This window comes from Bactrocera latifrons, unplaced genomic scaffold, assembly GCF_001853355.1.
Source record: "Bactrocera latifrons isolate USDA-ARS-PBARC rearing strain unplaced genomic scaffold, ASM185335v1 scaffold_51, whole genome shotgun sequence".
Taxonomy (NCBI): domain Eukaryota; kingdom Metazoa; phylum Arthropoda; class Insecta; order Diptera; family Tephritidae; genus Bactrocera; species Bactrocera latifrons.
The window spans coordinates 68,425-82,872 of NW_017537168.1; the positions used below are offsets into that span (position 1 = coordinate 68,425).

The 14,448-nt window shown below is 31.7% G+C and overlaps 1 protein-coding gene across 1 annotated transcript in view; it reads right to left on the reverse strand.

Moving 5' to 3' along the window:
* The window catches only part of LOC108973880 (voltage-dependent T-type calcium channel subunit alpha-1G-like), a gene marked incomplete at its 3' end in the record, with an annotated part of 170,942 nt that overhangs the window by 59,123 nt on the left and 97,371 nt on the right, over nucleotides 1-14,448 (reverse strand). The window contains exon 4 of the mRNA XM_018941385.1: nucleotides 1,451-1,562. Within this exon, the coding sequence (XP_018796930.1) occupies nucleotides 1,451-1,562 (112 nt within the window). The remainder of the gene's footprint in view (nucleotides 1-1,450; nucleotides 1,563-14,448) is intronic.

The window sequence follows — 14,448 nt, forward strand, 5'->3', positions numbered from 1 at the left end:
AAATAATTCGAATTCCGTGAATTTCTAGTATCTTTTCAACTAAAATTTTTTTTAGCAAATAATACTTTACTATTTTTCCTTTAAATTTTTTTAATTTAAATTTTTTCAATAAGAAGACAATTAAAAATATGTAAAACCTTGAAATAGTGTGCTAAATTGAAAATAATTTTGAATTCCATAAAAAAAACAAAAATCGCTCAAAAGTCCGGATTTATTAGCTCAAATATTATTTTGACTCATTGTGACCTTCGCACAATGCAAATTTAAATATGACATTGCGCTATCTCCGCCCTGCGATCATGCCATTGCACAAGCATTCAATTCGAGAGCAACAAGTTCGATAAATAATAACTGACCACATGGCGTATGAGTATTATTTAATTTGCAATGCGAGCCAAATGCTCATCAATGGCATCATCTAAACACACACAAGTGCTTTTTCTCATATGTCGATATACACATGTCTGTGTGTGTGTGTGTGTGTGTGGTTATTGCTATAATTTCCAAAGCATTTCGGAGCGCACTTCAACAATGTGTGTCAGCCGCATTTGCATTTGCATAAAATTCAATGCAATGCAACAAAGTCGGCAATTCGGTGAAAACATTTGCTATTTTGTTGCTTTGGCAATAATTCAATGAAAATGCTTGCATAATGAACCTTTGTAAATATTTCAATTAAATTAGCCATTGATTAAGGCAATATGCAAACAGCACTTGATGTGTGCGATAACAAATAGAATTTTCTGCAATTAATTTCGCAAATGTGTCGCATTATTTACGGCATTTTTCAATTAGTCTTAATCAAAGCCATACGAATGCCGGCGCACAACAACGTTTTGATTTGACGCCACAATGCTGTGTAATTTAAATTTTATTATAGCCTTCTAGGTTAATGTATTGTTGTTGAAGAATGAATTGCTACTGTTAAATGGATTGTTGTTGTAAATTGAGTTGTTGTAAAATTAACTACTTGTATTTAAAATAATCTTTGTTTTAAATAAAATTGTTGTAGAAGTGAGATGTACTTGAAAACGAATTTTTGTTGTAAATTGAATTCTTATTATAAATTAAGATTTTTGCTGCCAAGAGAGTTCTTGTAAATTTAATTGTTGTTGTAAATTTATTTGTAAAGGTTATTTGTTGCAAAGTGAGGTGTTATTGATAAACAAAATTTTGTGTCAAACTGATTGTTGTTGTAAATTGAGTTGTTGTTGTAAACCGTGTATTATTTGCAATTTGAGTAAATGAGATTTTTCCTCAAATTAATTGTTGTTGTTAAACTAGTTGTTGTTGTAAACTGATTAGTTGTTGTAAAATTGTTATTTTTTGCAAATTGAGTTGTTGTAAAACTTCATTTCGTTGTATAATTAAATGTTGTTTTAAAAATTTTTGTTGTAGAAATATTGATTTTTGACGTTTTGTTGTAAATTGAGTTGTTGTTATTGCTTACCTGCAGTACACGACAGCGCAGCTTGACGCACTTCTCGTCCTCGCACGGCTGATACATGCCCAGTGTGACGCAGTTGAAGAGTATCACCAGTATGGAGACGCGCTCGAACCATGTGTAGTGGCGCCAGGAATGGGCAGAAGACATAGGAAGAAAGTTTGCCGAAATATGAAAAATAACAAAAAGTTGCAAAGATATTGCAGCGATAACGCAATTGGCTTTGTTAAGGAAAACATGTTGGCCAGGAAAAGTCTGTCTGATAAATTATTAATATTATAAAAAATTATTTTTGGTGGGCTTTGAACAGTTTTTAAGTGCAAACGCCTAAAAGTATGCAATTGTTTCACAATTTTGCAATGTGCAATAAATTTTTTAATATAATACCGAAATTTTTTATTTTTTTTCCTGTTTTAAAGCAAAAATTTTTGCATGCTTTTAGGAGTTGATACATGATTTTCGTCTTTAAAAATGTTATAAATGAACTTAAGTTTATGATATGTTTATTCAAAGTTTTTTTAACTGTCTTAAAAGTATGCAAGATATTGCGTAAATATAAAAATGCTACTACTATATCTCATTTGTCTCGGTATTTTTTCTAAATTTTTATATAAGAAAAGCAGATCTTATGTTTTTCTGGAGGAAACCAGTTATACGCTTTAATGGCAATTTTTCGGAAGAAAATCCATGTGAAAACGTGCTCTGATTTCTTTCCTCATTCCTCCATTTTTCTGAAAGTCGTTTAAGTTCGCACGCCTGAAAGTATGCAATGCAACATTTTGAATCCCTCTACTTGTATTGATTTTTTCACTTCAAACTGAAATCTCACACTTATACACATACACATAACAGCAGTTTAGTACCTAAGTGCGCGCCCACTCCATCAAAGTACTTGACGTCAGCGCCAGCGTTTGCTGTAATTATCGTCTTGAGCCGTTACTAATGCGTTGTGCGCATAAAAGTACGCTTTCAAGCCCGCCCATGTGCACAGCTGCGCTACGACCAGACCTACTGCATGCGCCTACTTATAGGCTACACTGGGCAAATAATCAAGCTTTATGGCTCGTATTTTTTCCCCCGATATTGTTACGTTGTTGTGCGCTCGACCGCTAATGGCAACAACGGATGCCAGCAACATAACCGCAAAATAGCGAAAATTACAGCAATAACAACAATAAACAAAATTGAAACTGTAAACTGCAAGCATTGTGCACATCATTGCAGGGGTGAGAGAGAGTGCCAGCCGAGGCGATGAGTCTCTGGTACTTCAAGAGTGCCTTTGCAATACAACCTTCAACATGTTTCCTTCCGTTGTGGTTAATGCATTTTCGAAAACACTGTGTGTACATCAAGCAGGTGCACAATGAAGGTACAACAACTGGAAAAAAACCAAGGCGATAACGCAAAGTGGAAACTAGCAACAACAAGTACGGAAAAAACAACTTGAGCACAATGCCAGAGATTTTCCTGATTTTCCATTGATTTTCTTTTTGCTCATATTGTTCTTGTTTTCAGTTTTTGCTTTTGTTGTTTTCGATTTTTTACTCTGGCTACAAATGTTGCCATATTTCCACAACAGCCACCACTCGCTTGCTGAGCTGCCCCTTCCACATTTGTTACTTTACGTTGCATATGTTTTTGTTCCCATGTCAGCTTTCTCCCGCCCTCCTTTTACGCTGCTTACACCCACCTTCCAAGCTTCTCTTCTCGCCTTTCACACCACCTCATTTATCTGCTAGAAGTTTGTTGCACATGCATCACCTGCGGCAGCTTGCAATGTGTTGCATGCTCGGCTTTGTTGCGTGTAGCAGATTTTTTCCAACAAATTTTTCACTTTGTTACCGCAAATTCTTCTTTACAGCTTCCCATTAATATGCGCTTGCCGCCTAAGGTTGTTTCGCTGGTCGGCTGCATAGGGCTCAAGGCGCTCTTCACACAATGCCGTGATTATTTTACTACTTTTCTTAGTTTCTTTTCCTGCTTTACTAAAGCCCAGTTGAAATTCTTTTGAGGAAAACTTTCATTTGAAAGAAAAAATAATAAATTCCAGATTTAATTCTTACGCTTGCCGTATAAAAAAAAAACAAAAGGATGTCCCCGATTTAAAATGTATTGCGGAAAGAATATGGAGCAAAGCAAAATTTTACTAGGAAACGGTTGAAATTAAAAAAATTTAGTACACAGGTTTTTTAACAAATATTTTTAGTACACAGTTTTTTTAAAATATTTTTTGTACACATTTTTAGTACTAAATTTTTAGAACATATTTTTAGTACGGAATTTTTAGTACAAAATTGTTAATCTAAAAATTTAGCACAAACTTTTTCTTACTCTTTGGGAGCACTTTTCACTTTTTAGTAGAAAAACTTGTCATTAAAAAATTTAGTACACATTTCTTTTTAACAAATATCTTTAGTACACAGTTTTTTTTTTAAATATTTTTAGTACACATTTTTAGTTCTTGGTTTTTACAACATATTTTTAGTACAAAATTTTTAGTAAAATATTTTTCTTACTCTTTGGGAGCACTTTTCCCTTTTTAGTAGAAAAAATTGTCATTAAAAGAATTTAGTACACATTTTTAGTACTAAACTTTTAGTATATATTTTTAGTACACATTTTTTAATATACAATATTTAGTGCAATATTTTCTCTACTCGTTTATAGCACCATTTTATTTTTTAGCAAAATAAATTCTTACTAAAAAATTTAGTACAAATTTTTAGTAGAAGTTTTTAAATTGTTAGTAAAAACCTTTTTTACCTTTTAAAAAAAAGTTATAATTGAAAAAACTTAGTAGTACACATGTTTTAGTACAAAATTGTTAGTACGAAGTTTTTTGTATTAAGTTTTTAGTAAAATATTTTTAAACTTTTTGCTAACACATTTTACTTTTTGGTAAGGAAAATTGTTATAAAAAATAAAAATAATAAAATTTTGTATATTTTTTTTTATTTAACATTTTGAGAAAAGCTGTCAAATTTTAATTTGAAATAAAAACAATTTCACGTCTCTGGATAATATTTTTTGTTACTGAAATGTGTGTATTTAAATTTGGTTGAAGCCATGAAAAATTAGTACTAAACAGCAAAAAAAAAAAAAATAATAATTATAAATTTCATATATTAAGCCGAAGGTCCTGGCAGCCAGTGCTCCTTTTTTTTCGTGTAAATAAAATAATTGTATTATTTTTTTTCACATTTAAAAATAAAAATAAATAAATTTCATATTAGCACTAAATTTTTATACCTAAAAGATTAGAAAGAACTTTCGTAATTTACAACTATTTAGAAATAGTTTTTGTGCGCTCTAAAAATTGTTGATAGATTGGTGTTTAAACTATTAAAATTTAGTGCTAAAGAGTACTAAAAATATTTGAAAGAGTTTTTAAAAATGTGTAATATTTATTGCTAATTTTTAGTAATACGAGTAAAACGTGTGTACTAAAAGCAGTAAATAAGATCTGCTTGAAACTATGAAAAGTTGGTACTAAAAGTACCAAAAATATTTAGTACCAAAATTTTTCTCTAATATACAAATCCCGTTTGTACTAAAAAGTACTACACAATTTTAGTACAAAATGTTTTTATACAATTTTATAAAAAATACTTTTAGTACTAAAAATTAAGTACTAAAACGTTTATTTTTACAATTCTACAATATTTAATGTAAATGTTTAGTATATAAAATATGTTCACTAAAAACACGATCTGGGTAAAGTGTGTAAAATTAGTACTAAAAAATATTTTGTACTAAAAATGTGTAGTATTATTTATACAAATCCCGTTAGCACTAAGAAGTCCTACACAATTTTAGTATAAAATACATTTGTACAATGTCATAAAAAATACTGTTAGTACTAAAAATTGAGTACTAAAAAGATCAATTTTAAAATTTTTAGTGTAAATTTTTAGAAATAAAATCTGTGTATAAAAACAGAGTTAATAAGATAAATTTTTCTAAAAGTGCTAATAAAATTTGTACTAAAAGTTTGTTGCAATTGTACTAAAAAATTTCAGTACAATTTTTTTATAAAAATTGTGTTAGTACTAAAAATTTGGAACCAAATATTTGTTGTGCAACTTTATAAAAATACCGTTTGTACTAAACATTTAATACCAAAACTATGTTGTATTATACAAGTCCCGTACTAAAGAATTTTAGTACAAAATATTTCTTGTGCAATTCTCTAATAATCATATACATTTATTATAGTATAAGCTATTTGAAATTTTATTAATACTGGTTTTAGAACCACTTTCAACAGTTTTTGCGCATTTTCCACCCAAATATCCGAACACAACCCACTGTGCCGCTTTTAATAAAAGTATCAATAACATTGGCACAACCACTTAATTAAGTCGCTGTCTGTCACATATCAAGCACCGTTATCACGGCAAAATGAGAAACGGTGACAATAAGCGGGGTTGAGAATGTAAAATGGTAAACCATTAAAAGGCGCAATTCCCGTGGGCGAGAACACAATCGAGCCACATAAAGTCAAGCATCAGCACGCAACAAAACCGCAAGCATAACGGCGGCAGCAAGGCGCGAACAGAGCGCGCAACAAATGCTAAAACCATATTAGCTATACCAAAGACTGCTTATTAGCACCAAAGTACCCTCAAAGCTCATCTAATGCTCGCCACACCCCCTCATTGTGCCCCCACCCCCAAAGCACTATCCCACCTACCTCTTTGTGTCTTTGACGCTTTTATCTTGTCAATGTTCGTTTCGCTTTACTACTTTTTTGGGTGTCGGGGTGTTCTACTTTTAGGCATGTGTGCCGCCTCTCCTCTCCACACGCACACAATCATATTTGAATACTCCTCAGAATGTATGTGTGTTTGCATAGGTAATTTATTGCTCACTTTCCTTGTTCATATCTTTTATGGCTTTCCTGGCCAACATATCAGCAACGCGATTTATTTATTTACGAGCATTTCATGTTCCGTTATTTTTTGCTCGCTTTTGGAAATTTATGCCTCATAAAGTTGTCGCACAGCAAATAAATATGATACCGAATAAATTCGCATACCAGATATGTGCACATACATATGTTTGTTAGTGTGTGATATGCTGACAATTTATAAAAAATATATTTGTTTTTCATATGCAAATATGTGTGTGTGTGTGTGTGTTGAAATTCATGCGTGTCAATTTAAATGGCGCCAATGTATGCTGACATGTAGGCGATATCCTTGTAGTGTGTGTGTGGCGTCTAGCAGTTCATTGAACGCTGAGTTATGAAACGCTTTTAGCGAAATTAAATGCCAGATTGAAGTGTATGTTATGCGTATATGACAGCCAGAAACGTAAAAACTGCATGCATATTTCTAGAAACTTTTTAAGTTCAATGCAGAATTGGTATCGACGAAAGCTATAAAAAAAAGTTCATCAAGGTAAAATAAATGCTAAGACCATGATTCAAGCATCTTTTTCAACTCACCTCAATAAAGGTCATTGACCTCTGGAAGTCTGTTGACTTCGTTAAAAGTATGCCAAATGGTCATTGAGATCACCTTAAGATGGGTTGTTGACTCCGCTAAAAGTAAGAAATGGCGGCAAGCCTGAGGAAAGGCAGACCAGCGCTACACGTCAATAAACAGAAGGGTCATTGAAGTATTTATATATCATACGTTTCGCTATATACCTATTATACCTCGCTATACAAAAATTACAAAAATTTGCAAACCATTATTATGTCGAAAATGTACAAAAAGAGGTCAATTTGTACATTTTTATTAAATTTGGATTTTTATTAACAATTAAGTAAGTATTTTATTTAATAAAGTCTCCAAAATTCCCAAATTTTAGGCATCTTGCCTGACTTGAAGCTTTAATAACAAAATTCTGTTAACGTTATTTAGTTTTAATACTTTTACTGTGAAATCTTCCTTATATTAAATAGTAAAGCCTTTTGTTGTGTTTGTTTTGTGTTTTTTACGTAGCTTATTTCCCTTTGCATTGTTTGCTTTTAGGCGCTTCACCACTTTATCTTTATTACCTGATATACAAGTAATTCTATTCATGCCCACAATGACAGTTACAACAACGCTTTCCACATAGTGGTTGACCTCAACAGAAATTATTGACAAACAATTGATACAAAAGTCAGACAAATGCATACACTTGTTTGTGTATTTATATATTCATATAAATATATAACTTCACTCATATGCTAGCGTAGCGTTATTTTAAGACGCCTACATTGCTTTTGTGGTATAAATTTGATTTTATCGCCTTTTATTTTTTTGTGCTTTCATCAAAAGCCGGCAAGCAAGAACGGCGGCGCAATTTAGTATGTCCAGTTGAGGAGCCGCGGGTGGAGGGTGATGGAAAAGGTGGCTTTTGTTGCTGTTAGCATGTAATATAAATTTAATATAGCTTGTTTTTTCATTGTTACATACGATAAGTTGATTGTATGCTCCTTAGTTTTGCTTTGACTCAGGCGTCACTCATACGCCAGGTACGCCACTTTGTCAGCCATATGTCTGGAGCGTCATTTATCGCCCCTAATTGCCTGCTGGCGTGTTATTACTAATATAATTGCTATTATTTTTGCATAAGTCAAATAAAAATGTCACTTGGGTTTCATTTGAGCTTTCTGCTCCGCATGCAAACACGCTCTTTTATATCAAATTTCATTTCGCGTGCTTTCTTTTCGATTTCTTCCCTCAATTCCACTTTACTTGAGTGCCAATCTCATTTGCTATCACATTACCGCTACTTTTCCCCACTAAACTTGCTTTGTTTCCATTTCGTTAAATTACAAACTGCTTCAAAGTCTGACAACTCGCAACAGGTTTTCAATTACACACACCACCGCGCAGCCCAGCGCAGCGCTGCACCTTTAACACCTGTACTAAGAAAGTTTAACGCTATTTTCAAAGAAGTTAGTTGTAACAGAAATAGTTGAGGCTAGACTTTGTTCCTTTAGCAACAACAAGTGGCAGCATTAAAATCTGTTTGTTGAATATAAAAGTTTTCTAAAATTTCTTTTGTTTCTCTTTCCACACTTTTAAGTTGTTTTGTACTCGTTGCCGTTCTTGCTAGTTTGGAACAAAGCTCTCGTAGAGTCGAAAGTAACAATGGAAAAAATCGCTAAAGTTTAGCAACAAATTGTAATGGAATGAAGTGGATAATAGAAAAGCTGCACGAAAATTATTTCAAGTTCGAAAAGTAGATTTAAAGTGCCGTTATTGCCACTAAGGGAATGACGAAGTTGCTATGTAAAGTGCAAACCAACTCGAAGGTAAGAAAATATTCGCAAAGATGTTAGTGTAGCTGTGCAAATTTTTTAAATGAGTGTAGATCTAGCTTTACATTGTAGAAGGGTTGTGTTCAAACTTTAGATTTATAAAATTATTTATAGAATTCAATAATTCGGAACTATTTACATTGTCATGACAAAAAAGACTTAGTAAATTTTAGTACACTTTTAGTACTTTTTAGTACAACATATTTTTATAGAGTGAAAATTTTAGTACAGAATTTTTTGTACAAAGTCCGATTATAGAAATTCAGTATATTAACACTATTTCAGTACTTTCTTAGTACTAACGTTTATTGTAGAAATTATAATTTAAAGAAATATTAATTTTTATATTCTTTGGTACTTTTTAGTACTAAATTTTTTATTTAATGACAATTTTAGCATAGTTTTAGTACATTTTTAGTACAAAGTCCATTTGTAGAAACTCAGTATTTCAACACATTTTTAGTCATTTTTAGTACTACCTTTTCTTATAGAAACTACACTTTCTAGCACACATTTACTACTTTTTAGGGCACCATTTTATATAGAAATAATGATTTTCATACTTTTAGTACTTATTTTCTTTATAAAAATTATAATTCCGATTTTACACATCACTGTAGAGAAATGTTCTAAAATTATTTTTGGAGTGGAAAATATTTACGACACTTTTTAAAAAGTTTTAAAGTGCACCCAAAAAAAAGTTTATGTAGGGTAGTGATTTGAATAAAATTTAGTACTAAAAGTGATTGAGAAATTTAGTATATTTGTGGTATTTTTATGGCACTAATAATCTCTAGTACATTGATGTATGTACGAACTTTAGTACAGAAATAATAATGAATGGTACAGTTTAGTACTTTTTAGTACTAATTTTTTTTGTTTAAAAAAATAAAAATAAGAACTGAAAACTCTGAACTAAATGCTTCGTTAGCATTAATATATTAAATTTTTAGTACCCAGTATTCTCGCAAAAGTAATTTGGAAACTATTTTGAACATAACAATTTTTTAGCACACTTTTTAATGAACACTGAATGGCCACTTTTGCAATAAAAATATTTAGTACATTTTTTTTTTTTGAAATTTTTAAGAACACCGAAGGAAGGAAATGTAAGTCTCTGCGCATTATATGCATTTGACTAATAGTTAGATAAAATTTAGTACTAAAAGCGACTTAAAAGAAATTAGTACATGTTTAGTATCCAGCGTAAGCAAGTGTTAGTAGTGTAAAGACCCAACGTTACCACTTTTTTTCACAAAATGTAAAAGAATTTTATCAAAATCGATTTAAAAAATATTTAAAAAATTTAGTACACTTTTAGTACACTTTTTATATCCATCTTACTGGTACCGTATGCAAATTATGCCGTTTCGACATTAGTATGTATACGAAAAACTAAATGTTGCAACCGAAAAATCATTTTAAACTATTACAAATTTAGTACATGTTTAGAACATAACCTACGAACCTTTTTTTCTGATAGCGCAGATACGCATTTTGTTAGCCTCAATCATAACCTCACTGGTCTAAAATAGTGCGCTGACAGCTTTAAGTGTTTTAGTACATACTTTTTAGTACCCTTTTTAGTACAAAATTTTTGTACTATTTAGGATATGGTGTAGAATTTCTATGTATTTTAATTTAACACATAGACTAAATTTAATACCATTGCGAAATTTCAAATTTCGAATTTTTTTTTCAATTTTTTTTCCTAAAATTTCATATGTATATATTTTTAGCACATTTGGCATTTGGCTGTTTTATATATTAACGAGAGGAGCAAGCAGTTTTGACAAAAAATAAATTTTTGAGTTTTTCGTTTTTTCCCCGATTTTGTTGAAAAATACTTATAACTTCATTGGTAAAAAAAAATTGTATTATTTATAAAAATATGTTTACGATTTTTTTTAAGATTTTTGAATATTCGAGCTAATTTTGTGCAAGCTGTTATATGTTATATTTTTGAAATCGATTTTTCGAAACTTTTTTCTTGTAAAATTTCCCCCACATTTAGAAAAAAATGCTAAAAACATAAAGTACACATATGCTCAATACCGACTTATAATTATTTCTCGAAATTCCCGCCTACATTCTGCCCACACACAATTTGTCACCGAGCAAGTACTTATTTACAGCACACTGCACACACCAAAACGAAGACGGAAAATAAGAAATTGCTTAATCAACCCACTAACCTGCTTATGCACACAAAAATTTTCTAAATACTTTACTTGTACTAGTCAACAGTCTATTAGTTGAGTATACGCCATGTTGGCTGCCTTAGAAACACCCCCAATGATCCTATGTAATAAAGAAAGTAGGTCTGCCGCGCACGCTTAATTAACGCATTAACAGTAAGCAGCGCGTAAGCACAACGATAGCGATAAAACAACAACAATAACAATGCTATATTAGGCAAATTAATGGTAATAAGTAAGCGGTCGTAAAATTCGCTACGAAAAAAGGTAGCCAAATGCAAAATTCAGTTAAACTAAGTATGCTTGTTTTTATTGCTGGTCTCTCAGATCTTTTAACTGCCGTTATCGGTAATGTTAACAATTGTGTTATGCTTATTTGATTGCTTTATTCGTGTGTACTGGGTATTTGTTATTTTTATGCGCCTTCAATTACCTTGACTTTGTGGCAAGCAGCGAAAACATCAAAGAATTCAAATGTCAGCTAGTCATTCTGACATTTCAAGAATTTATACAAATTGCAGTGTTTATATATTTAGGCTTTCTTGTCAGTTCAGGCCCACAAATTAGTGTTGGTGTCGCCCATTTTTTCACTTTCTGCCTAATGTTGCTACTTTTATTCCCTGAACAGTGTTTGCCATGAAGTTTGTAATGCCAAAAACTACACTTCAGAGATCCTACAAAGTATATGTAGATTGAGATATCGTTCTGAAATTTCGCATACGTTTTTTTTTCTCTCTAAGTAGCTGTTCATTTGTCTGAATGGCCGATATCGGTATAATATTATATAGAGCTACCGATTGATCCATCAAAATCAAGCCCTTGTATGGACAACTTTTTTATTTGAAAAGATATCTTAACGAAATTCGGCACGGATTATTATCCAAGACAACGCTACAATATTCGAATATATGGTTCAGATCGGACCACTATATCTTATACCTGCCATACAAACCCAATTATGAAAATCAAGTCCTTGTACAGAAAACTTTTTTATTTAACAAAATATGTTTACGAACTCGCCATAAATTATTTTTCCAAGCCACACAACAATCTCCAAAGGAATTGTTCAGGTCAGACCGCTATAGCATATAGCTGCTATACAAACCGAACGATCAAAATGAAGACACATTTTTTATGCTTTTATGGTATAAGAACTGCACTTATGAGGGGTATTGTAGCTACAGTGCTGCCCGACTTCATGTCTTTTTTATTGATGTTTTTGTTTTTGTTACATTTGTTGCCCCCTTTTGCTTTTTTGCTTTTTTGCTGTTAATATTATAATATTTTCTGTTATTACTGCACCTTGTGTTGTTATTATTGTAACTTTTCGTTGTATTATTGCCAGTTTTGTTGTTATTATTTCCGTTTTTTTTTTGTTATCTTTGTAATTTTTGTTTTTATTATTACCATTTTTGCTGTTATTATTGTTAGTCTTGCTTTGTTGTTGTTGCGCCTCGTTAGCGCAGTCATCTTGTAAAATATATCAGCTTCTTAATTGGTCCATTAATGTGCACTTGCCTCGTTAAGGTCCTTGTAAATATGTTTGCCGACGCTTAGTTGCCCATTTTACATGCCACAAATGTGTTTTCCACCTAAATAAGTGTGTGCGTCAATATTTTACGTATTGCCTCTCCTAACAATTTCTTTAAAATACGCAGTTTTTCCTACCCCGCTTACTTTTTCTATATAAAATTTTTTCTGTATAAAAATGTTTCTTTTACGCTCCGCTGTCTGCCTCTTAACACGCTGTGGCAAGCATTAAACCATTAAAACCATTTAGGTTCACAGGGTACCCGTTGTTGTTGTGGTCTCCGTGCATTCCTTTGTCACAAAGTTTGTACATTTACCGTTATTGTGCTGCTTCAACAGCACCCCCGTAACCTCTAACCCGCCGCTTAGCACTTGCTACACTTTCTATGCGCCCTTTTTGCATGCTGCCACAAATTTTTATGTGCTGCTACTACCAGCTTACTAAATCGCATGGTTCAACACCCAAGATTTTGGGTAAATTTGCTTAAATTTTATGTGCGCTTCTTATAGTCTACATATAGGCGTAGTGTGGCTGTTTGCAAGTAGCTATTGTAAGGCATCAAATTATTGACCTCAAGCCAGGCGCTTAGTGTACTTTTGCTGTACAGTGTAGTCGCTTATATTTCATACACTAATAAACCGCTTAAAAAGCTGGCACAGTTTAGTTTGAAATATGAGTTAACTAGCACCCTGCATATAACTCCCTTTATGCATATATTTGAACAACCACTTGCAGCTAATAAATTGCGCTTAAAATGACTCAGACGATGTAATCGGTAGATAGTCATTTTGGGTGGGCGAACCAACGACGCTGTTAGCAACAGTAAAGCTCATTTAATTGACTGACAGTTTCATACATGCATGTATGTCTGTGTGTGAGTGTGCACGTCAATGTGTTTATCGCCAGCGTCAACAGCCGCATTGGTTGCTAGATTGTAAAGGTCGTTGCGTTGAGCAGTAGCAGCAGCTGCTGCGATAAGAAATTTCGCTCACACATAATAACAATAACTTGAGGTTGCGTATACGGCATGGCTTACCGCAGGCAAGTAGCTATTCTGTCTGACGGAGACACATTTAGTGCGGTTGTGGCGTGCCATTACAAAGTATTTTAATGAAGGACTCGATCATTTGCATAAGCGAAATTTATTTTTGTATTTTTTTAAAGCTATTGAATTAAGAAAAAATATATAAATATGTACATATGTATGTATATACATATACATATATGTACATATAATAATTTTGTGGGTAACAATTTTTGAAATTTTTTGTTTCAAGATATAATATGTGCAACCTATTCGTTCCTAAAAATGTTTTGCAAATATATATAGATAGACATGAAAATTTTAGTACTAAAAATGTACTAACAAGCTAAATTTTCGACTTTAGAATTTATGAATTTTGTGTATTTCTCTGTCTTATACATTTCTCTACTGCAAATGTATGTGCAAAAAGTACTAAAAACTAAGTTTTTGCCAGTAAAAAAGCGTACAATTGGTGCATGTAGAAACGATATTCACACAACCTCAATTGAGTACTAAAAATTTTATTACCAAAAATATGTGTACTAAAAGTGTACTAAAAGCTAAATTCTTAACAGAAAAATGTTGAGCAGTTTGTTTTCGTTCATATTTACACAACATCATTTAAACACCAAAAATTTTAGTACTATAAATATGTGTACTAAAAATGTACTAAAATTTAGTATTTGCCAGTTAAAATATGACTATTACGCACATGTGGAGATAGTGCACGCACAATCTGAACTAAGTACTAAGTAAATTATGTGTACTAAAAGTGTGCTAAAAATTTAATTCTTCAAAGTAACTTCTCATTGTTTGCTGGTTTAAAATTTTTAATTTAATTGAAAATTGATTAATTTTCTTTTGTTGCAAATTAAAAGTATTTTTCCATACTTATTTCGCTCAGTTTTAAAATTAAGCAATCGTTAAATTTAATTTAAACATTATCAAAAAAAATTTATTGGAATGGATTTTTAAAAAAATTTTAATTAA